Source organism: Syzygium oleosum, unplaced genomic scaffold, assembly GCF_021117445.2.
Source record: "Syzygium oleosum isolate NSW1041296 unplaced genomic scaffold, Sole_v2.1 Sole_v2.57, whole genome shotgun sequence".
Classification (NCBI taxonomy): domain Eukaryota; kingdom Viridiplantae; phylum Streptophyta; class Magnoliopsida; order Myrtales; family Myrtaceae; genus Syzygium; species Syzygium oleosum.
In genome coordinates, this window is record NW_026607541.1 from 575010 (window position 1) to 601141 (window position 26132).

Sequence of the window (26132 nt, forward strand, 5' to 3'; positions counted from 1 at the left end):
GTTCCTGCCTCTCCACATTGGGCAATGAATGGGCCAATGTGTTCAACGGTCGATCGGTCATCTTCACCAATAAAAACAACAAAGTCATAAGTTTTTAATTTTCTTGGATAAGGTATAATGTCAACCCAATCAGGATGTGGCTTCCTATATACTGGCCTGACCATTCTTCTGTTAGCACCTAATTGTTGTAATATAAGTTCAGCCACTTGATTAGGATTCGCAAGTTGACACTTATCCTGCTCCCTAGGTTTAAGGTAGATAGAATTTTTAGGCCTTGTAAAATCCTCACTAGTAGTGGGATCACTTGACCTAAATTATTTTTGTCGTTCAATTGATTAAGAGTTGGAGGAACATAGCTGAAAGCCGCAGTATTATGCAAATTACTTCCACCGACAGGTATTGTCCCACTAGTCTGGGTCTTACCAACAGTTTCAGCCCTTTAAAAAATCCTAGAAGGTGCATGATTGGAAGGATTTGCCTGCCTATGAAACAAATAGCTCGACATTCCTAGCCCGTGCATGACCTCATGAAAGGTGTTGGCGATCGTGGGCTTGACCACATTGATGAGGTATTTCATCATGTGGTTGGTTGTTTCCTTTTGGTGTTCGTCGAGAATCCTCCTCATGGTGGCTGACATCATAGGATTTGGTTCCAATTGCCTCCTCTGTTCATTGGTGAGTTGCCTTGGGATGTCGACATCTCTACCTTGTTCTTGCTCTGACACGGGCTGTGCAGTCGATGACTCAGAACATCCCACTCTATCATTATTAGGTTACTGTGACAAGTCGTTACCGCCATCATCGTTAGGATCAAGTTGATTCTTTGTTCTCACCATTGTATATCCTTAAATCAGTCACACTAGTCCCACTAGGTATGCAAAAAAGATGTTTCGGTGGCATTTTTCCCACGATGAACTATCTTTCATCGAAAGTCGTTCTTCGGCTTTTAATTGCAGCAAACAGGTCTTGCGCCGACTTTGGACATAAAATATCACATGTTATAAAGAAATCAACAACTTGAATTCGAATAGGACTGTACAATCACAAACAATGCTAGAATTTAGTCGATGATAATGTCTGAAAAATAATGACTATGACGTAACCAAAAGTAAATAAACTGTGCTGGAATTTAATCGACGACAAAACTTGAGCATGCAAAGATGATACATAGGAATTTAATCGACGATGTGAGTCTAGAAAATAAAAGTATAGTGCAGAAAAGTAAAGATAACTGAAAGATAATAAATTTATTTTTTTCGGACGCGGGGGATGGGGGTGGTCTTCGAAGAGTACAATATGACTATTTAAGGCCTACAATTGATGGTTATCAACGAGGGTTACAAATAAAGGTTACAAAGAGATGTTATAAACAGTTACGAACGGTTGCGATGATTCTACTACCTCGATGGTTTCTTCGACTCTATCTTAACAGTTGCTTTATTCTACTACGTTGACGGTTACTCCTTTGATTGTTTTATACTACTACATTGATGGTTATTTCTTTGACGGTTGCATCCGAGATTGTCGACTTCACTTTTTGTTGATTCCTTCAAGCTATCAATTCATCAAGTTGCGCTTCTTCAAGTGGTCGATTTTTAGAGTTGTCGATAAATCTTTTTATAAATTACCAAACTCTGCTATAATAAACTAAGTCTATCACATGTCGATAATAATCAAAATTGGTCAATTTGGTGCAAATAATAGATAATAAAAGGTTGTGAGAAAGAGGAAATTGTAGGGCTAGCGGCGATCATTATCTGCATGAGACTGTTGTGCACATTCCGCGTAAATCTCGTACTTGGCATTTGATACTTCAATGGTATAGCTTATACCGTTTGTTTCGCATTACCACCTTGTACTAACTGCTAGTCTCATTTAATGCAAGAGGTCCACAACCACGTATTTTAGCTACATGACGAATTGAAAATCCCGATGTGAGTGGGTGCACGTGAGCCCAATTCACATGTACCTTTCGATGAGATTAGCTTCATGCGAGATTCATATGATCCAACGGTGCATGTGCATTAGATTCACATGCACCACGAATGCTCTAAGATCATGCAAAAGCGGCTCATGATAAACTCCCTACCCTTGCTCATAGGTAGTTTTCTTTTTTATTCTTTTTTCCTAAGAAAATTGAAAATCCCAAGGTTGGAGCAGTTGATTGGAGTGTTGTGGGATTTCCAACTAGAGGAACTAATGGTCACTTATTTGAATCTCATCAACTATATACAAACTACTTTAAGTCATGGCCATTTGCATAGGTCAAAGGTCTGGATTTAACCGGTTGAGGGATCTAGCTGGGTGTTTCATGAGGGTAGCCAAGTCTCAAACTCATGTCTCTAGATAATAAAACAAAAAAAGAGAGCAATTATTACATTTTTATAAAACATATGAACATATATCATCCGAATTATTAATCATGTGAGTCCCATCCCGTAGCCTATGTGATCGACGGTACATATGATTTAGTCTTCATAGACTATAGGCCAAATGCAATATAATTTAGAGAAATGATTCAGTGACCGTCCTTAGATTAACAGCCTAATCTGGTCCACAAAAAAAGCAAATAACAAATAATCATAAATTATTGTGGGGTCTATTCTTTCGAGAATTTGTGACTCACAATATGTCGTTATTCTTACAGTGGCCCAAAAACTATTATGCCAGCAAAGGCCTATAATCTATCTAGGTGTTACAAGTGCGTTTCGCATAACGGTTATTTAATAACGGAACTACTCTCAAATGCGTCAAGTCAACACAACAATGGAGTATGGACTCCTCTCAAATACGTCAGGTCAACGCGCCTCTGAGTCAAGTCAAGGCACCACCAAAGCCTGGAACTTCTCTCAAATGAGTCACGCCGACGTCCCACCGATGCCTTCTTACCCTGTGCAGGTCTATAAATGTGTTGGCTCTCTCTCTCTTCTCTCTCTGTCATTTAATCTCACAGCAACGAAGAGAGCCAGAAATGGCACACTGTCATCACCATCCACTCATGCTGCTTTGTTCCCTCTGCGTGTTCCTTTCCTTGATCCTGGCCCAGACCGCCGAGTTCAAGTTGCCTCTCAAGGCTGTGAACCTCGGAAATTGGCTCGTCACCGAGGGGTGGATGAAGCGTTCTCGGTTCGATGGGCTCAATGGACAGCTCTTGGTAGGTGCTTAAAGATAAAAGGAGAAAGTATCGATGATCCTCCTGGATCGTTATTATGTTGTGTACATAAAATTGTACATTTCGCTTTCTCTCATATGCTTTTTTATTACAGTTTTGCAATTAGTATTGTTGGGCGGTCACAAAGTTTCTTCTTGGGTCCAATATGATGTGCACTGAGATTGTTACTTAAAGGGCTTTATTAACATAACAGTCTTTTGGCTATTATAAGAGTAACAACATATTAGGAGTGGACTCCACAATAATTTATAATTATTTGTTATTTATTTCTTTGTGGTCTAGAACATACTGTCAATCTCACAGTAGATTTAATCATTTCTCTTACTTAAATGTGTAAGATATTTCAGAACCATACCATTACAAAACAACAATGAAAATATGCATGCAGATGTAAGTGCTGTTATTAGTCTGCTCTATCAAAGTATCACTTCGCTCTTTCAATGAGATGAATAAAATCCCATTTTTTTGTGTTTGTTTTAATGGTAGGATGGGACTCAAGTGCAGTTCAAGTCGACGAAGCTGGGGAAATTCCTGTGCGCTGACGGAGCCACCATCGTTGCCAACCGTGACAGGGCCGCCGGCTGGGAAACTTTCAGGGTATGGCTTTCTGTCTTACAAAATCGACTATCGACTTGTAGACAAGCTCAAAAGATTCACACGTCATCCACCATAATTTTTGCTCTCTTCTATGGTGCAGCTGTGGAGGATTTCCGACACAAAATTCAACATCAGAGCTTTCAACAAGCATTTCGTTGGATTGAATGGCCAAAGCAGAATGGTTGTAGTGGTTTCTGGTACACCGAGTCCCTCAGAGACTTTTGACATTATAAGGAACCCGAACAATCCCAATCGAGTGCGACTCCGAGCATCTAATGAATTGTTTCTCCAGGTAATTCCCCCTATTCCAGCTTCTATATGACTTCCATAGTCCCTATTGTATTATGGCGTACACGGCTGATTCTTTGGTGCCTGGGGTTGCGCGACCATTTTGCCGTGGCCATACAACGGTTCACAGTGAGAAGTTTTCGATTCAACGGTTGATGGTGATTTGTCATTCCATGGTTGACAATAGTTTCTTCACGCCGACAGTCCAAATTTTTCAGGACTACGTCGGTGTGCAGAACAGCACAACACGTAGAAAGTACTTGCGTACATTAAAACGTACCCTGCAGAAATTCCACGAAGCTATCTGTTGCTGATCTATTGCACCTATCACCCTAATATTAGACAAAGACCCTAATAAACTTTGACAAACATAAGAAACTATGTCATATGAACATTAGTACATGGCGTTTCTGTGAAACTGTCACTTGGCACTCGCGTTGGCATGTACTATTCTAAGACGTTCCAGCATGTTACTGGACACTCCGTACTTTGTTGACACTACGAGGACGTGATGAACACTCCTAGTTTGTTTGAGAAAGAACAGCGACACTCCATGCAATATGACAAATATACGACATCCTCTACAGATAATATGTCCACAGTTTGCAATGAAAAGGCTTCACATGAAGAAAGGAGCAGTCATTTCCGCGACAACATTACTTTACTCTTTAATCAAAATGAACTTTTGGACTACAAGAGCATTTCCATTCCATTATCCATAATCCCCAACCAAATATAATAGAAGAATCGTCATACTCCTCGATTATTGAACGGATACAGTCACATTGATTGATGTAATTTTTTTTTTTAACATTATATGCTTGATCAGGTAAAGTCACTGACAAATGTGACGGCAGATAATAGTGGAGAAACGAGGTGGAATGATAATGACCCGTCTGTCTTCGAAATGAACACTGTTGGCGGCTTACAAGGCGAATACCAGATAACAAATGGCTATGGCCCCGACACTGCCCCACAACTCTTACGGGTATTGATTAGTGGCAAAGAAAGGATGTAATAAGTATACAGAGACAAAGTAGATCAGTAATCTATTAACAAACATGCTTGGCAGGATCATTGGAAAACTTACATTACCGAGCAGGACTTCCAATTTATGGCGGCCAAAAATCTAACTGCTGTGAGAATTCCGGTAGGATGGTGGATCGCATATGATCCAACACCGCCGAAGCCTTTTGTGGGAGGCTCGCTGTATAAACTGGACAATGCTTTTACATGGGCAGCGTAAGCAACTTTTCAATCCTTTACATTTTATGCCAATAACTCTGATAGAAAATTGGATCAGTCGTGATCGAAATTGAAAGAATCCTCTAACCTTGAATAATTGAATATTCCTTTCACAGGAATAATAATATGAAAATAATAGTTGATCTCCATGCTGCTCCGGGATCTCAAAACGGCGAATCTGATAGCGCGTCGAGAGATGGATTTCTGGAATGGGGGGACTCTTACATTCAGGACACCGTGAAAGTTATAGAATTCCTAGCAGAAAGGTCTAGGAAATGAATTCTCACTTTGGATATATCACTCATGACATATATCTCATTAGTATTTTGATGAATTGGATTCATTGGTGTTGATAGAAACACGCTAGATCTTACCTAATTTGTTTTCCTAAAGCATGCTCATTTATGATTTTCAAGTAGATACGGCAACAATTCAGCATTGGTCGCAATTGAGCTGATGAACGAGCCTCAAGCCCCAGATGTCAAGTTGGACGATCTTGTTAATTACTACCGGTTAGGTTACGATGCCGTGAGGAGGCACACTCAGGATGCTTATGTGATCCTGTCTAACCGGTTGGGACCAGCCGACCCGCAAGAGCTCATTCAGTTTACGAGAGGCCTGAGCCGAGTTGTCATCGATGTGCATTACTACAACCTCTATGATCCAAAGTTTAAGCAGTGGAATCTGCAGCAGAACATTGGCTACATCTATGTCGACAGAGAGATCGATCTGAGCAAAGTAACCCAACCAAATGGCCCCTTGATCTTTGTTGGTGAGTCCTAATGCGTGGTCAGAAAGCGACATGACCGCATATTATATCGAACACACAGATACACACGACGCGAGCGCACAAGAGCACAAATATGTTATGACCTTTGTGAGCTAAAATGGGTTTTGCAGGGGAATGGACCTCGGCATTGGACTTCAGCGGGGCCACAAAGGAGGACTCGCGGAGATTCGCCAAGGCTCAGCAAGTCGTGTACGGGCAGGCCACTTTCGGGTGGGCATATTGGTCCTACAAGTGCCAGTACGATGCCTGGAGTCTCGAACAGATGATGGAAGACGGTCTCATAGTGATCGGAGCATGACTCTGGTCTGTAGTTCCTCGTGCTCATCAAGCGGGTCATGTCATCATGAATACTAAGAATAAAAGTTTGGTAATGTGCTTACCGAATGTATGTATTCCATCAAAAGTTGCCACTATGGTGACAGTGATAATATTAAATAAGATCGAACTTGAGACTGCTTCCACTGCCACCACATCCTACTTTATTACCTACCAATATAGATTGAAAGTGACTAATTAGCCTACTATCGTGGCGAAAAATAGCACATTCACCGATAAAAATCGTAGTTAGTTAGGATAATAGAAACAGTAGTCTCCCCATTTAAAAAATAAATAAAAATCGCCACTTGACTTTATTTTTTTTTGGTTTAAATGGTCCTTATATTTTTTTTAGCGAAAGAACTGAGCGAAATGCTAATCCGAGTACCCGATTTAAGGTTTTTAGGTTTTTGCATTCTAATTAGTCCACCCCTAATCGAGTCCCGAACTTAAGATTTCTAGGTTTTCGTACACCAGTTTCCTTCACACATTTATTTAGATTTTCAATTGACATGAGTTTTCCGAATCGATCGCTGGTAACTCTAATTTGGTGTTTTAATTTTACGATTAAATTTATATATCGTAAATTATCCGAACCTAAGATTTGGAAAAACTCTAAGGTTGCGTTTGGTCGTCCGGAGTTTTAGTTGAGATAAGACTGAATAAGATAGGATAAGAAATCCAAGAATTTTGTTTTATCCTATCTACTGTTTGGTGGACTAAGGATGTAAAGTCCGATAAGAAGAAGAGATAATGACACAAGTAGTCTTTGAACTTTGGCTCAATATGCAATTTGGTCACTAAACTTTTAATTTGTTCAATGTAATCCATGAACTTTAGCCCAATGTTCAATATGGTCCCTGAACTTTTGGTACATATTTAATTTAGTCCCTAAACTATATGAAAATGTACAATATAATCCCTAAACTTGAATTTATGGAAGGACTACATTGAATATTTTTATAAAGTTTAGGGACTATATTGAACATGTACCAAAAGTTCAGAGACCACATTGAACAAATTGAAAGTTCAGGGATCACATCGAACATTGGGTTAAACTTTAGGGACTATATTGGATAAATTTAAAGTTCAAGGATCAAATTGCACATTGAGCCAAAGTTCAAAGACTATTTGTGTTATTTTCCCTAAGAAGAATTTGCAATAGAGTATGATTATCTCATAATAGCTGTGGGAGCCCGTGCAAATACATTCAACACGCCTCGTGTTGAGGAGAATACCCATTTCTTGAAGGTACATGTATCACCTAAGATAAGATGTTGATTTGGTCTACTTTGTTATCAGATTGATGTGCTTCTCAATTGGATAGTGGAATTTGTGGCAAGGTTTCATGACTTTGTAATTGAAGATCTTACCCGGCTATATGAGTCAAAGACCTTGTGAAGATTACACTTCTTGAAGCAGGAGATCATATTTTGAACATAGGAGGAGAATTATGTGATTTAAAATTCATTTGTTTTTGTGTTTGGACTTTGTTTTTGTTTTTTAGGTTAGCAACAAAATTTTTCAAGGCTCGTGCTATGGTCTCTGCTGATTTTTATTGATCAAGTAAAAAATATATTCCTAGTTTTGTTCATCTTCCCACGGGCCGGTCACCGGTGCCGGAGAGGTGGCCCGCCGCCAGGGAGGCGGTTGGGCACAGCGGAGAGGCGGTTAGGCATGGCGAAGAGGTGGCTAGGCACGGAGGAGAGGGGGGGATTGTGGGAAAAACTTATCTCCTGGTGTGTTGCTTTTTTGAGAAATCCTATCCTGCTCTATCCCACCTCTCCCTAGAATTATTTTATCTTGGCTATATCCTCCTATATCCCCTTTTATCCTATCCTGGACAGCTACCAAATACAAGATATGATAAAACAAATCTTATCTTGGATTTTATCTGGACGATTAAACGCAACCTAAGAACAAGGCACTATTAGTTGGTGACCCCTAACTTGCAAAGTTTGAGATGTTACTGACCGGTGACTCCACAGGAGATGTTAGAAATAACATAATGGGTTAAAAGGACTCTTTTGGTTAAGTCTTCGTGTCCATGGCAACCACGGAGGACCTCATGGAGGTCGCCGCCTTGACGGTGGCAATTTATTATTTGACACATGCGACCACCCCACCGGAGTGGTCGGATGCGCAACCGATCACCACGTTGGCCCTCTGGATCTCCGAGATCTGAGAGTTAGAGAGGGAAAGGTGGCCATGACTGAGGGGCCGGCACCCCCGTGAGTTGAGATGTGACAGCTATAACTCACGACGGGATAGCCACAACTTGCTACACAACGGCCACGGCTCAAGATGCGACTGCGGCAACTTGCCGAAAGCAACGTCTCACGAGTTACCCTTTTTACATTTGAGAAGGGCAAGAGGGAAGTGTAAAAATTGAACGAGAGAGAGAGAGAGATTAGAAGGGTCTACAAGCCTCCCTTGTTACGGTCATTGGTTTGAGACTAAAATCGTCTTTTGGCATAGTCCCTGTGACAGTTCAAATGATAATAATACACGTAATATGACCATGCAATAACTTCTCATCATATATTATATAAATATATTGGGAAAATTGTCCAAAAAGTCCTAAACCTATTGCATTTTTATCATTCTTAAACCTTTCAAGTTTGCCAATTGAGTCCTAATCCTTTTCATTTCTTGCCAATTGAGTCCATCCAACCAATTTTGGCCGGAAATCATTGATGTAGATGCCGGCCGGCCACGTGGCACTGACGTGGACATTTTTAAATAATATTTTAATAATTTTCTGAAATTTTTATGATTTTTTTTCTCTTTTTTCCTTTTCTCTATTTTTTTTTTGGTTTTGGAGTTAGGGCTGGCGAGAGTCGCCGGCCCTCGTCTATTACCGATGAGGGTTGGCCGGCCACCCTCGCCGGCCATAACTCCAAAGTTAGGGAATAAATCCAAAATGAGTTGTTCTCGCAATTGGACGAGACGGTTCGTGGCAAAGTAAATCTTGGGAATAAATCCAATGTTCTTGTAGTGGACAAAAGTAACATTAATATCAAGTCAAAAGATGGTACTAATATTACTGTTGCAGATGTTTATTTGTAGTAAGACTTTTTTGGAAGTTGGCCAACTTTCCGAGAAAGGTCACAAAGTTCACATTGAAAATGGAGTTTGCACTATCAGAGGCGTAAACAATAAGCTGATTATGACGATGCAGATGACGAAGAACCGGATGTACCCTTTGATTCTTCAGATGAAGAGAACCTTTTGAGTTTTCAAGCGGTGATGAAAGATAGCAACTAGTTGTGGCATCTCTGATTTGGTCATCTAAATTTTCGTGGACTAAAATTACTAGTCCATAAAAAGATGGTGACCGGCTTGCCTCTTATTGACAATCCAGAATATCCATGCGAAGGATGTCTTATCGGAAAACTACATGAAGCAACTTTTCCAGTTGGAAAAGCCAGAGGAGGAAAACAACCTTTGGAGTTGGTACTTACAAACATCCATGGCCCTGTCGAGAAGGAATCATTCAGACAAAAAGGGTACATATTAATTTTTGTGGATGATTTTACCATAAAAACATGGACATATTTTTTGAGAGAAAAATCCAAAGCTTTTAGCAAGCTTAAAGAATTTAAAGTCTATGTTGAGAAACATAATGGCTTTAATCTAAAGACATTGAAATCATGGAGTGAAATGTTAGTTAACCGCCAATTATACTCCTCAACAAAATGGTATAACAGAAAAAAAGAATATCCAGAATTTTAGGAAATGGGCTGTCCATATACAGAAAGTGGCAAAAGGCATATTGGGGACAAGATTTCTCTTTTGCAAAATTAATTTGTTGCAGATAATACACATCGATTTAATGGAATTGCCTAGCATTGAAGGAAAAATATCTTATTCAATCACCAAAAAATGGTGACCCAAATCACTAATAAATGAAATACCCTTTATTCATTTCAATTCGCATGACTACTTATAACCAAGTATTACCTAAGAGCTTCAGCAGTTCAGATTTGCGTATCGTGTCCGGCTTCAAGCTACCTGATCAAAGCATCATGAAGAACTCCTTCGACACCATCCGCATGATCTTTTTCGGCCTCGTCATGTCATATATTCTGGTAATGTTGAACTATGCTCGCTAAGATGATCTATATATCCAAGTGTTCACATCATACGCCATCTTGTCCTCAATATTCTTTTCGTCGCTTTAATGGTTCAGGCAAATGAGCATCAGATGGTCTATGCGGAGACAGACATAACCGAATTGTGCCATCTGGCCATTACCATTCCGCACTGCGTCGATGCCCGTTGCGCAAAAAAGTGCAAGACTGCTTCTTACGAACAGCAGGCTACCGGACGCTGCACGGACTCGAACACCTGCACATGTTCTTACCATTGCAGTGGATAATCTGTCGATGTTTATGTCAAAGTCCACTAATTCATCTCAATAAAATATAAAGGAATTGATTACCTCTTTTGTTATCCTTTCGATAGCGACACAGACAATTGTGCAAGTTATCACTACAAAAAAACAAGGATTTAGCCACGGAAAATTAGCGACGAAAAATTATTCATCGCTAATTTGCGACGAAAAAAAATTCGTCGCTAATTTGCGATGAAAAATTTTCTGTCGCTAATTTGCGACGGAATTTGCGACGAAATATTTTCCGTGGCTAATTTGCGACGGAATTTGCGACCAAAATTTTTTGTCGCTAATTTGCGACGAAAATTTTTCGTCGCTAATTTGTGATGGAATTTGCGACGAAAAATTTTTCGTCGCTAATTTGCGACGGAATTAGCGATGAAAAAAATTCGTCGCTAATTTTGCGACGGAATTTGCGACGAATACACTTCGTGGCAAATTAGCCATGAATTTTGCCACGAATTTTTTTTATAAAAAAATAGAATATATTTTTTTTTTCGGGGCAAATTAACGACAAATTTTGCGACGAATACACTTCGTGGCAAATTAGCCACGAATTTTTTTTTAGAAAAAAATAGAATATTTTTTTTGTTTTTTCGAGGCAAATTAACGACGAATATACTTCGTGGCAAATTAGCCATGAATTTTGCCACGAATTTTTTTTATAAAAAAAAGAATATTTTTTTTTGTTTTTTCGGGGCAAATTAATGACGAATTTTGCGACGAATACACTTCGTGGCAAATTAGCCACGAATTTTTTTTTATAAAAAAATAGAATATATTTTTTTTGTTTTTTCGGGGCAAATTAGCGACGAATACACTAAGTGGCAAATTAGCCACGAATTTTTTTTATAAAAAAAATAGAATATTTTTTATGTTTTTTCGGGGCAAATTAGCGACGAATACACTTCGTGGCAAATTAGCCACGAATTTTGCCACGAATTTTTTTTTTATAAAAATATAGAATATTTTTTTTTTGTTTTTTCGAGGCAAATTAGCTACAAATACACTTCGTGGCAAATTAGCCACGAATTTTGCCACGAATTTTTTTTATAAAAAAATAGAATATTTTTTTTGTTTTTTCGGGGCAAATTAGCGACGAATTTTGCGACGAATATAATTAGCCACAAATTTTACCACGAATTTTTTTTAAAAAAAAATAGAATTTTTTTTTTGTTTTTTCGGGGCAAATTAGTGACCAATTTTGCGACGAATATACTTCGTGGCAAATTAGCCACGAATTTTTTTTATAATTATTCGGGGCAAATTAGCGACGAATTTTGCGACGAATACACTACGTGGCAAATTAGCCACGAATTTTTTTTATAAAAAAAATAGAATATATTTTTTTTTCGGGTCAAATTATCGACGAATTTTGCGACGAATACACTTCATGGCAAATTAGCCACGAATTTTTTTTAGAAAAAAATATAATATTTTTTTTTTGTTTTTTAGGGGCAAATTAGCGACGAATACACTTCGTGGCAAATTAGCCACTAATTTTTTATAAAAAAAATAGAATATATTTTTTTTTATTTTCGGGGCAAATTAGCGACGAATTTTGCGACGAATATACTTCGTGGCAAATCAGTCAGGAATTTTTTTATAAAAAAAATAGAATATTTTTTTTAATTTTTTCGGGGCAAATTAGCAACGAATACACTTCGTGGCAAATTAACCACGAATTTTTTTTTATAAAAATATAGAATATTTTTTTTGTTTTTTCGGGGCAAATTAGTGATGAATTTTTCGACGAATACACTTCGTGGCAAATTAGCCACGAATTTTTGTTATAAAAAAATAGAATTTTTTTTTGTTTTTTCGGGGCAAATTAGCGACGAATTTTGCGACGAATACACTTCGTGGCAAATTAGCCACGAATTTTTTTTTGCCACGAATTTTTTTTTTATAAAAAAATAAAATATTTTTTTTTGTTTTTTCGGGGCAAATTAGCGACGAATACACTTCGTGGCAAATTAGCCACGAATTTTACTCGTGCATACTACAAGGCAGATGATCCTTTCAGATAATTATTTGTACAAAAAATGTACGAGAATATAGTAATTACTTGCTGTTTTATAGTTTTCAGGTACAAGTTTCAATATAAACTGGTAGAATTATTTTGTATTTTAGTTGTGCAATATCATTGCGTTTTGCTATCAATATAGTGAATTTGTACTTCATTGTATGATATACGAGTTTTTCTCGTGTTGCGACGTAATAGATTAGCTTTTCGATAAGTTAAAGTGCACAAGTTTTCTTTTGTAGAAATTCAACAAACTATTTAGTAATTTTTTCTTAAGAAATAGTAGATCAATGGATTTTGGGTTTCAAATTGAGGCAAATACCATTCTCACGTGAAAACCTGCTATCGCATAATAACATCCTAACTTTCCTTGCCATGTGAGGGAAAAATTGTTCGGTGACCCGCGCAAACTCTCTCTCTGTTATTGGTGTCTGGCATTCTCCATCACATTGAACTGACTACATTATTCTTTGCGGATCTCACTTTTAATTTAAGATTATTTCTTGGATTTTTTCTTCTTTTTCTTTTGCTTTATATTATATTAAAAGACAAAACTACTCACATTCCTTTCAAATAATTTTTTTTCACTCTAGCCTCATCTTCCACACCCATTCATTGCAAGGTTTCCTTCATGTCTGTCTTCTTCTAAACTTATATCAACAATTATTAACTTTATTTCTCCGAATAATCCTCATGATCGTGAATTTTTCGACTTTGATTTTTGGTACAAATTTACGAAAATTTACTCAAAGATTGAATATTGTGGTTGATGAATGCATTATACTCAATTTACTCATATTTTATTGGAAGATAATATTGAAAAGGACCCAAATTGCTTAAATGTATCTATTGATAATGAAACTGCGAATGGAGAACAATAATCAATCATGTGAACAAGTTCATTTGGTGTTTCTCGCACTAAACATTGAAACTTATTCCTTGATATATACGTGTTTTAAGTGAATAATGACTTTCTTATTGATGCAATTGAAAACTTTTATTGTCTGATTCAGGTAAAATATTTTTTCAAGAGAGTAACCTTTTTCAGGGGAGCCAAGCAACTGAATGAACAATATCTTTTATTAAGCTACATATGCAACCTGTTATTATTGCAGTGGATAATTTTCTTTTTATTAATGATTCAATGAAAATTATGGTGCATTTAGAATTGACAAAAAAATATGTGTTCCAGATTCCATATACTTAGAACTTGAAACCTACTCGTCGAAACAGGTTCCTGAATTTTTGAATTTTGAAACCTACCATACATGCCTTGGAACCTAGAAACGAATAGGTTCCCACCAGTCCGGTTATCCAATTCTATGTTTTATCTAGAATCATGCTCACCCCTAATGTAGAGTAGGTTCGAAGTTTCAAAAAATAAAGAACCTGTTCCGACGGCCCGAACCAATTAATAATTTTTTTTTGTCAGACCCAATTGAAATTAGAAAGTTAATAATATCTAAAACACCATCCAACCTGTGTCCAGGGACTAGATCTTACTCTCCCTTTTCGTCGCCTGCCTTTTCAGACTACAACCACAGCAACAGCAATGACAAACGCACGTTTTTTTCCTCTTTTTTCGAAAATTTTCAGGAACCCGCGCGCGAACTCGCCTCCCCCTCTCGCGCCATCGTCTCCCCTTCGCTCACTCTTTTTATTCCCCCACCACCACCGAGTTCTCTCTCTCTCTCTCTCTCTCTCTCTCTCTCTCTCTTCTCTCTCTCTCTCTCTTTAGCCTCCTCCGCCGCTCCTCCGCCATGCACCGCCGCCTCCACCAGCCGGCTGTTCCAAGAGAGTTCGGGCCTCTCTCTCTCTCTAAATTGGGATGACTTGATGCAAATTGCTTGATATTGAGTTTTGTTGTTTATGTTCCCTCCAAAATAATCGTATAGATAGATCAAATTTGTGATTTCTCTTCTTTACAGATGTACAGACCAGCTTATTGAGTGAATTGGCGAATTTGTTTCTTGTTTTTTTCACTTCGAAATAGACCTTATCACTAGATATTTGCCTCAAGAATATTCAGAGTGCATCTCCCAATCGAAGCCTTATAGTTGAGATCTTTTCGATTGATGTTAGGATGTGAAATAACCATGACATATGCTCACCTTCAAGTAGGGGTAAAAGAAAAAGGAAAGCTATGATTTGCAAAGCGGTTGTTGTGATCTTGGGGCTTAGTAAGAAGACTGCAGAAACAAGTTTTTTTTTTTGGTAAGGAGCGATGTTTATATCAAGTTAATGCTTGATAAGAACAAAAATATACAGTAGAATCTGGAAATGCGAGTGTGACGACATACGCTGTGTGTCGCGTATATGAAGCCAGACTGAGTCGATGAGGAGACCTCGACAGCCCAAGATGCACGTTCACTTACGAAAATATAGTGACCCGAATCGCTAATCAAGAGAATTCCTTGTGTTCATCTCATTTCCCATGACTATTCAGTATTTATACCCAAGTGATACCCAAGAACTTCAGCAGGATAGATATGTCCGGCCTGCCTCAAGGAGAGAACTCGAGCCACCACCTGATCGAGCATGAAGTACTCCTTCGTCACCATCGCCATCATCTTTTTCGTCCTCATCGTGTCATATCTTCTGGTAATGTCAGACCATACTTGCTAAGCTGATCGGTATTTGTAAGTTTCGCTTTTCGCATCAACGGTTCAGGTAAACCAGCATCAGATAGTTTCCACTTCCATAGACCCATCCGAATTGTGCCAGGTGACCGTGCCCGATCGGCATTGCGTCGAGGCCTGTCGCAACTCCAAGTGCAGAGCTGCGTACAAGCAACCGTCCTACGGCGCCTGCACAAACACGAGAAGCTGCACATGTTTATTCGATTGCCATGGATGATCTGTCGATGTTTATGTGAAGATCCATGCTATCGTACTTTTGGTCCCAATAAGAAAGGAATGATTGTTCTCCTCCTTTGTTAGCTTATGGATGGCGACATAGACAATTGTGCTGAATTATGTTCCACGGATAGAGATGACATGCTATGCACTCCTCAATGAAATGCACCATGCAGGATTCTTTTGTTTTGTGTCTCATAAGAAAGAATTTTTCATTAAGTATTGGTAAGTGTTTAAAACATGATTTTCCTTTTCACATAACTTGTTACTAACTTATCAACACTTTTATATCAATTCTTTTTTTCTTTTTCAAATTGTATGCAAGTTACCATTTTTTTAAACTAACTCGCCAACTTTTAGTTATATATATCAACGCTTCAGATTTACTAATTACTAGCAAAAGTGCGCGGGCTTTTCGTGAATGCTGAAATTGTCATTTACGAAATTTTAAAAAATCGTCTTCTTGTAAATTATTTTAATTAATAAATAGTGGAAAGAAATTGACACAACACGAAAAGATTATACAGACATAAGAAAGTGAATAATATTTCAAGATTACATTATCCGGTATGTTTGTTTATAGAATGTAGAAGATTCAAATATTAAAATTAAAATATATGAGAGATAAAATGAAATTATTTATTTATTTAATTGTCTAATTGATAGAATATTTATAAAATAGCATATTGAGGATATTTTTGGAAAGAAAGAAGTATCGGGATCCCTTAATAATGAATAGATCATATAAATACCAACCTAAATTAGAGCGATTTATTGCCTTTTTGTCAAGTTAAATTACGAACTAGCTCTTTGCATTACGAGCTCTCATATAAATTACTCAACAATTTTTATTTTTTTTTTCTAATTTTACCAACTTTTCTACTGCGACTTTTTGTGAACCGACCCGATTTGCGAACGGATCTGAATTTTTTTTTTTCGCAAAGCAAGGATATTTTTTTTTATAGGTCTGTGGTGGAAGCAGAGTACCCGACCCGGATTGAACGGATCATTGTGGTGTTGAATGAGGCCGTACTCTTCGTGCGAAGCCCAAACCCGCATGACTCTATACGTCAAGCCCGCGTGCCCTCTTTGTAACCCGGCTCATCTCTTCGTTCGAATGGCGTGGAATGCTGAGCAAGGCAAAGATGTGGAGACATCTCAGCTTTCCAGGAAGGAATGCTGCCGAGGTTGAGAGGGAAAGGAACAAGAAGATGGAGGGATTTCCGGGGAAGGATGAGCGGAAGATTGGACCAGGATTGGAGAGGAGTGTCATTCGAATGAAGAGAGACTAGATATTCCAGGGAGAGAGATAGGGAAATTTTCCAGGAGATGCTCCTCTGGTTTTGGCATGATGCGGGGAGGTTTATCGAGATCACCAATGGCCACCATAGCTACATGTACGCATGCACGGCCATTGCAAAAGGATACGTGTACACGAACGCCCACTAGAGAGCAAAGGAAAAACGAAGACAGAAAGGGGAGAGCAGGATGCATTCTTGGTGGGGTTGGTGAATGGAGCAGAAGAAGCAAATGAAAAGACACAAAGGAAGGAAACGATGAATTCACCGAGAGCGAGAGACGAGACACGCGAGTGAGGGAAAGTATTATAAAGGAAAACGTTAGAAGTGATTGGTCCTCCCTCGAGAGAGAGAGCTGTGCTGGTCACTGTGTTTGGTGTCGTCGTCCGAGACCTCCGAGCTAGGAAACAAGAAGAGGAGAGAATTCGGGTTTTCCTTGGCCGACAGTAAATCAAGTCCGAATCGGCCTGAGGGATAGATGAAGGAAAATAGATGTGAAACCGACGAAAATTTGGTCTACCCGGGCTACTAACTACATCCGGGTCTGTCCAGGCGCTTTCGAATCCTCCTTCGCATTCTCGGTGCTGCCTGAATCATGTACTCGAAGTCTCACGCTGTGCTCAAGGCCCTTAGCATCCATTTTTCTCATAAAGATGGGAGCAAGGTAGAGATCTTAAACCAATGTAATGGCTTCTGATTACACTCTTAAGGTTTCCTCTGTCGTTTCGTGTTTGTTCCCCATCGAGCAGGTATCATTGCGTGCATGGCTATATAGTACATAGCCCACAATGAAGAACTAGTGTTGGTCAAGTGGTTATTGAAAAGTTTATACATTGGTAGACCACAATTGCAATCTTGGTCTAAGCCGGTTCTGGGTTTCTGGACCGGATGCTCATCCTTCCTTTTGGATGACCGAGTTATTCTTCTGTATATTCATTGCACTCGGATTTTTTGGGCTTTGCAGTATTACTCACAACTCACAAGACCTTTTTAAGGATTATTATACATGTGATTGATTGATTCCGCTGCACTAGCCACGCAATTTGGAAGCCACTATTTGAAAGAATTGATCAATAATGCAACTGAAAGGATGATCTCATGCCATTTTATGCCGCATTGTTGTGATTATTTTCCCAGATGGAAGAAAGGGCACGAATTCTATACAGCTAGCAATCTAAATTTGAAATGAATAGTGGTGCTGACGTCTTCAGCAACCTGCTCCATCAATCAAGCTGAATAGTTCTCTGTCTTCTCGCCTCTCTGATATCGAAGACGCAGGGTGAATTGCTGTAGAACTTAACTTTGTTGCGCTGCTATCTGAGTAGAGAGTGCTTGAGCAAGTGGTTGAGAGGTTGATTTCCCTGGGCTGTGTACAAGAGACTTTTCATTTTCTCTGTCATCTGTATCCAAAAATTTGATTTTAATCAAATCGTACTATCCATGTTCAAAAAACTCTCTACTTGTAATTATCTGTCAGACACCAAAAGGTTACGCACTGCATAGTCTTGCATTGTTAGTCTTCTTATTTATCTCAGTAATTTTGTTACCCTAGTAAGAACACGAGCCAATCGAAGCCCTTGTGGGCAGCCCGAACATGAGATTGATTTGCATTTAATGAAGCAGAAATGCAACTCGTATCACTCTAATCTCCGAGGAAGAAGATGAAATATGGAAAATAGGGATTAAGAAAAAGATCAAACCTTTCCAAGGCTTGCCTTGCCGTGGGGGACAGCTCTTTGATATCCAAGAGATGTTGGAGATTTACGGCTAATAACGTTGTTGCCCTCGCCTCTGCAAGTCATCTTGTGTTCGTTGTGACTTCTGCTTCTTGTAATCATACTTGGAGATGGTTGCCATTTCCCCCTCAGTAAGCTAGGCAGGCTCGATTCCTTTTTTCAGCAATAATGAAACGTGTCGATATAGAGCATAAAATTAAAATTAAAATTAAAATTAATTACACCATTAGGTACAATCGATTTAGCATGCAATCGTTCTATTGTTTTCCAAATTAAACGAAGTAGGAAAAATGTCTTTTTCTCCAGTGTTGGACTTACACATCAAAAATGTGTCCAAGAACATTGCGCACGCGCGACATTTGGTAACAAGTGCTAATCTTTTAGTAAACCTAGCCCTAATCAATTTTATCGACTAAGTGTAGCATGTGGAGGGAACTTCAAATTGAAGCGTTTGATAAAATGGAAGGAAATGTCGGTACCAAGAATAGCACGGTCGCGCAATGCTTGACAACCTCCAAATTCATGCGAACGTCATCGAGACTCCTGATCAAGGAAAGATGTCTTGGATTTGGTTAGCATCACAACTTGAAAGGACTCAGATTGATCGTAGTTTTTTTTGTCCTTTTTTGCTGGTATTATTCTATGTCAATTACCTGTGCTTTTGTTGTCCTAGCCCAAAATAAGAAGCCAAGGTTTCCATCTGATACAATTAGGAACACAAAGCGTGCTGGTCAGGACCAAGCTTATGGTCAGGTATCTATATTGACTTGACAAGACAAACCGACCTACCTTCATATTACCAGCTCGGCGCCCAAACTTTTCAGTCAAGACTCCCAGAGAATCGATCAACCCAACAGGAACCGGGGCATCCCTACCAATCTCGGTGAATGCCTCCTTGATCCGGACGCAGTCGAAGCGCTGGATGTTGTGGCCCGCCCAGATCCTGCCGTTCAAAATGCCGAATATCTTATCGGCTACTTCTTCGAACGTGGGCGCCCCCAAGACCGCATCCCGGGTGATCCCCCCCTGGCGACTCGATCTTGTCCCGACGGCTGTGATATCCTGAGGCCTGATGAGAGTGCAGTAACTCTCGAGCTCGACGAGCTTCCGTGGGCAGACGAGGATGGCACCGAATTCCAACACAGAGAAGCCCTGTCCGGATTTTCTAGGCACCGTCGTCTCGAGGTCGAAGAAGACAATTTCGGTCGTGGCATAGTCGACGCATGCATTGGAAGAAGAGGCCTCCATGTGAATATATTTCTATAAGCCTTGTGATTTGCATGCCACGTTCATATCGTTAATACTTAAATAGTCTTTGCTAATGGTCATGTTATATGGGTAATGTGGTGAGGAAGGAGAGAAAAAGAGGAAATGTACGGGTAGAAGAAGAGAATTCTTCAGATGGTAGATTGATTTGCTTGTAGTTCAAGTCTATACGTCCTTCTTTAGGCCATTGATGTGGGCGGTCCTAAAGATCCATGGATAATGCCGTGAGCAACATTTGGAATATCAGCAGAGAGAGAGAGAGAGAAAGAGAGAATATCTTCCCTTCTGTCATGAAAAAACATGCAGCAAATCAGTGATTGATTATTCGAAGAAATGAACATTGTGAAGGAAACACATGCCAAGTGATAACAGGCAAGGTCTTGACTCTTGGCTTGGATTGCGAATTGATTCCAATCTTCATGGGGAAGAAAGGCTAATGCTTGGACACGACCCATGATGATGCCAATGAAGAGGAAGGGGATGTCCTTCTCAGAGGGATTACCACCTTGTAGAAAGGGTTAAGCAATTGCCTAGCGTTTTTCGCCCCCCAACTTACGGATAAACATCTTCTAATATTTTTATCTTTATTTTTTGGTATGAAGAGAGACATTACTTTGAATTGAAGAAAATCTACAGAAAAGTTAGATGACTATAAATTGGAAATGTGTATATGCCGTCGAAAGTTGGACGTGGTTCCATTTGCCGAAAGGAGGAACTGAGTTCGGTGATAATAAATTGGGAAAATTACCATAAGAGTCATAAATATATTATATTTGTACCAATTCAATTCTAAATCTTTTGACGACTTGTCAATTTAGTCATTCTAGCCAATTTTGGCCAGAAATCGCTGACGTGGATGCAAGCAATGCCACGTTAGATAGTTAGCGCTAACGTGAACAATTTTTATAATTTTTATAATTAATTTAATTTATTTTATTTTTCTTTCTTTCTTTTCTTTTTTTTTCTTCGAAGTCTAGCGAGACTCGCCGACCGACTCTCGTCGGCCACTTGGCAAGGGCCGCGAAGCCCTCTGGGCAGCGGGCAAGGGTTGACCAGCAACCCTTTCTAGGCTTAAAGAAATAAAAGGAAAAGAAAGAAAAATAAAAAGAGAAGAAAAAAATTCAAAAAATTTCTATGTCAACGCTTGTCCTGCCACATAAGATGGTCAGTGTCCATGTCACTTATTTCCAGTCAAAATTGGCCGGAAGGACTAATTTGACAAATTGTCAAAAGGTTTAAGATTAAATTTGCCAAATTAAAAGATAAGATTGAATTGGCACAAGTGTAATATATTTAGGAATTTTTTGGTAATTTTCCTTAATAAATTTCAAGAAGCTCTAGTGTTCAATGTCGTTCATAAGTAACATTTGATAGGCAATTTCTTTTTTACAGTCAACTATTAGTAACTTGCAAATGATTCAAAGCAAATTTAGTTAAATATGTACATTAGGAAATTAAAATGACAAAAATATGAATCTGATATAACTCTAAATAAGATCATACTTTTTAATTATTATAGATATCATAAGTTAAAATACACTTAAATGGAACTAAAGTAATATTTATAAAAACCGAAAAAAGGTAAAAAGGTAGTGAAAAGATAGTGTATTTGTTTTTGTTTTTTGCTAATTTAGGAAATGAATTGTGATGAAAAGATATTCTAAAATCTAGACAATAGTGTAATTATGAAATCTTGTGAATAGTACTAAAGGATTGATTTGACTTTCATATGGAAAGTTAATGTATTAGATTGAACAAGTTAAAAGTTTGGGGATTAGATTGAACATTTAAGAATAATTCAAGAGCCATGTTGAATGAACTAGAGGTCCAAGAATGACCTGCACATTGGGTTAATGTTTATAGACTTTTTTTCTATCATTTTCCCAATCTTCAATATCGTCAATAAGTAGAATTTGACTAGAAACTTTCCTATTCCGGTGAACTATTAGTAACTTACAAACAAAACAACGATTTATCCATATTATATTTAGCTTCCAATAGTAAGATTACAAAGTGTTTTTAGATTTAACAACTTAACTCATCAAACAGTTTCCAAGAGTCGATCACCAAGCGCTCTAAATTTAACAAGAGGACCCATCAATCAAGCAGTAACTTCATCGCCGAACTCGCGATTTCACCATCTTCGAATCTAATACCGAGCAGTAGATTACAGAGTGCCGTAATATTTGACAACTAGGCCGTAAAATATTTATCATCCCCGCATCTAGTAGTAGATTACCAAGTATCTTAAGATCCAATGAGTGAGTGAGCCCACTCAATTGATCAAAAGAACTTACTAATATTTTAACGATTTGACCATCCGCCTCTCCGTCTTCTCAGCAGCGTCTCTTCTCATGCTATCTCGAACCACCATAACCCAGCTTTGTAACTACAATGCCAATCCCGACCTTGAAGATCGAGAGTACCCAATCTACGAATATGACGTCTTAAGCTTCTTATTGGTGTGAAAGTTTCAAGCCAACAATTGTAAGTAATTCATAACTTATCGATGAAATTAATATTTATCATCCCTGCATCTAGGAGTAGATTACTAAGTATTTTAAGATCTAATGAGTGAGCCCAATCAATTGATTAGAAACTTATTAATAAAGCAACGATTTGACTATCCGCCTCTTTGCCTTCTTAGCAGCGTCTCTTCACACCTCATCTCCAACCACCATAACCCAGCTTTGTAGGCAGCGTCTCTTCACATGCTATCTCCAACAATTATAACCCAGCTTTATAACCATAATGCCAGTCCCGACCTTGAGGATTGAAAGTGCCTAATCTATGAATCTGACGTCTCAAGCTTCTTATTGGTGTGAAAGTTTCATGCCAGCAATTTGAAATTCACTCGAGTCGATGACAAACCGAAGTGGTCGACCTGGTTTGGGCTGAAAGTACCTCCAAAATATCACAAGATGAATTGTGCAACAGCCAAATGTTTCATTAACATGTGACTGACAGAGGTTGAGTTTGTCATCCTCTTCTTTTCTTTGGATTCGTGGTTCTTTCTTTTTGTCCTTTTCTTTTTCGTCTGTTGATGTGCACATACAATTATGGAATATAAAGTTGCAAAGATCTCTCCGCCAGTTCTGTGTCAAGGATAGAATTCAGAAATGGGAAAGTACACACGGAATCTTGCAATTGAAATTTTCAACTGTGAGACGAACTTTGATTTCTTCGGCACAAACGAATTCAAGATCATGTATACTTTGACTCCTACCTCAAAAGAAATGAATTCAAAACATTCCCAGGATATATCCCTTGAAAAGAAACAACAAACAGCATTTTTCTCCAGTTTTGCACCTCAACAGAGATTCTGTAAGGTTTCTATTTCTTCAGTTATATTCTCCAGAATCAAAAATTCAAGGTTGGTTGCTTACGGTCATGAATCAGATCTTCTCGTTGTGAGCCGATCTCTGCAGTCTGAGCTCTTGAAGCAGAGCACCCAAATCAGACCAAGAAGACCCACCTTCTTCGACAGCCCCTCTTGCCATCTCTGCAAGTGCTTTCGCTCTGCTTCTCATTTCCTCTGCTTCCTCACCCACCAGGACTCTCCTCACTGCCTCCTCCACTCTCTCGCTCTTCATGCTGTCGCCAAACGACCTCGCCCACTTCTTCACCCCGATGTCAACCCCGATCTTGGGCACTTGGGTCACAAACTTCTCGTTGTAGAACTGCTCCACCGCGACCAGCCAGGTGACCATTGGCACGGCGGCCGTGACCACTTCCAGGATCGAGTTCCACCTGCAGTGCGTCACGAATCCCCCAGTCACCTCATGATGAAGAATCAGCATCTGAGGAGCCCAGCCCCTGATGATGAGACCCTTGTTTCAGATTCTTGATTCGTACCCATCAGGCAACCACTCTTCTTTCCCTTCTTCCACATTTGGGTCCTTCTTCACCACCCAGATGAATTGTTGCCCTGATGCTTCTAGTCCGACCACTTCCAGGGTCGAGTTCCACCCGCCAGGTGACCATTGGCACGGCGGCCGTGACCACTTCCAGGGTCGAGTTCCACCCGCAGTGCGTCACGAATCCCCCAGTCACCTCATGATGAAGAATCAGCATCTGAGGAGCCCAGCCCCTGATGATGAGACCCTTGTTTCAGATTCTTGATTCGTACCCATCAGGCAACCACTCTTCTTTCCCTTCTTCCACATTTGGGTCCTTCTTCACCACCCAGATGAATTGTTGCCCTGATGCTTCTAGTCCGACCGCGATCTCGTGGAGCTGAGCAGCATTGAAATTCACTATGCTTCCGAAACAAATGTAGATCACTGAGTTGATTTGCCTCGAGTCAAGCCACTGGAGGCATTCGAGCTGGTCAATGGATGCTTGCTTGCCCGTGTGCTTTGTCCTCAATCTCCTTATTGCACAGCGATAGCGGGCCAATTAACCAGGATCGTCTCCCTAGGAATGTCCTGTAATGGTCTGCATAAGCTGGCTCGAGCTCATAGAAGCTGTTCATGACGACTCCAAAGCTCGTCTTCTCTGATTCCTTCACCTCGTCAGAGAACTTGGTTAACTCAGTCTCTTCCTTGACAAAGTCCGGCAACTGCATCCTGGACAGTGTGATTTCTCCAGGGAAGTTGGGGATGACAAAGGGCTCCGAATCATAGGACGCATTCTTGTGAGGCTCATAGAGCCTCACACATTCTGTGCCAGCTACTGAGAAGGCACTCATCCTGTGGAAAACGAGCCTAGGAATGCCGCACTTGGCCGCAACATCGATTGTCCAGGGGAGGAACATGTCCGAGATTAGACAATCAGGGGCGAGTTTCTCAATCAGCGGCTGGAGCTGTTGGTCCAGCATCACGATGGCTCTCATAAATTGCTTGCGCATCTCCATCGAAGTGACCCTTTTCAGATTGTCAGAGTCTTCTGGCAAGCCAACCTCTTTAAGGGGCAACGTCACTGTGACAACATCAACGTCAAAGCCCAAATCCTTGAATTTCACGATGGATTTCAAGAAAGTGGGCTTGTCAAGGGGGGTGGCAATGAGGGTGGACTTGCAGCCTCTCATGGCGAACAGTTTGGCCATGTCGATCGTCGGGATCATGTGGCCAGGAGCCACGAAAGGGAAGAAGAAAAGGTGAAGCTGATGGCTTTCACTAACCATTTGGCTCTCGGGAGAATTACTGCAACAGGAATGTATTCAGGAATGCTGGTGGTGAAGCACGAGAAAGGTTTGGTTATGATGCTACTTACTTTTGAAAGCTGAGTTCTGTTTTAGGACTTCAAACCTAGGACCAATGTATAAGGAGGGGTTTGGGAATAAAGAAAAGGGTGATGTAAGATAGACTAGTTTGAATGGTAACCTGATTCCGTGTTCGCCAAGAATTTTGGGATTAAAAAAGAGGAAGAAATAAACTGGGTCTAGATTTAAATTGATTATCCATGTAGAGAAAACTTTGAGGTGATACCTAGGCTGAATGCGTTCACGTCATCATTCTTAGAACTGTGGCAAGTTATAGGCTGATCATTGAAACAGGAAACTATTTACTTGTCAAACCCTGCAATACTACAAGGTAACCTAGTTCGTTTGAGAACCTTAAAAACTAAAAATAGATGCGTCATCCATGACCAATTGCACAAAAGATGAGGCCCCAATAAGAATTGGCTAGGGAACACTCAATTCGGAAATCTCAACTCTTTCTGGTGCAAGGAAGAGTCACTTGGGATAATTAATAAATGGTCAATGAAGATTGAAGCATATTTAAGCCATTTTAGACTTAATAAAATTGTTTGTGCTTCTAAATTAATTCGTGCAGAGAGCGAGAACACCGACTTTGTCTCCCAAATAGCATACGAGTATTTATCGGTGAAGGCATCACACATCAAGGATGTTAGGCAATAATGCAGGAACTGGACATTACAGCAATAGCTCCTAAAATGAAAGCAGACGCAACGAAAGGATGGAGAAAACATTAAGGAATAAAGCATAATGGTACACTAGACTAGGCTTCATCTTGATTCATGAGCAGCTTGTGCTGCCTGAGTTCATCGATCAATGAAGTCGAAATGAGTCAGATGATCCGCCTTCCCCAACAACCTTCCTGACCTTTCGCCAAGCGCTTTTGCCCTTCTTCTCATTTCCTCTGCCTTACTCATCTCGCCACCTTCTCGACATCATCTCTGCTTAC

At 39.6% G+C, this 26132-nt stretch overlaps 2 protein-coding genes and 1 pseudogene across 2 annotated transcripts; 1 reads left to right on the forward strand and 2 right to left on the reverse strand.

Moving 5' to 3' along the window:
• The first annotated feature begins 3111 nt into the window (after nt 1-3111).
• Nucleotides 3112-6084, forward strand: LOC115687316 (probable glucan 1,3-beta-glucosidase A). Its single transcript, XM_030612830.2, has 7 exons — nt 3112-3153; nt 3658-3768; nt 3869-4060; nt 4886-5044; nt 5129-5298; nt 5418-5567; nt 5721-6084. Exons 1-7 carry the CDS (start codon nt 3112-3114, stop codon nt 6082-6084), a joined length of 1188 nt encoding a protein of 395 aa, XP_030468690.2.
• Nucleotides 6085-18037: 11953 nt separating this feature from the next.
• On the reverse strand, nt 18038-19992 carry LOC115663988 (protein NEN4). Its single transcript, XM_030585948.2, has 5 exons — nt 19507-19992; nt 19371-19417; nt 19197-19260; nt 18682-18870; nt 18038-18381 (listed from the first exon to the last, which is right to left on the reverse strand). The coding sequence occupies exons 1-5, from the start codon at nt 19963-19965 to the stop codon at nt 18295-18297; spliced, it is 846 nt and encodes a 281-aa protein (XP_030441808.1). The 5' UTR covers nt 19966-19992; the 3' UTR covers nt 18038-18294.
• Nucleotides 19993-23331: 3339 nt separating this feature from the next.
• LOC115687311 (scopoletin glucosyltransferase-like) lies at nt 23332-25391 on the reverse strand (annotated as a pseudogene).
• Between the last annotated feature and the right edge of the window lie 741 nt (nt 25392-26132).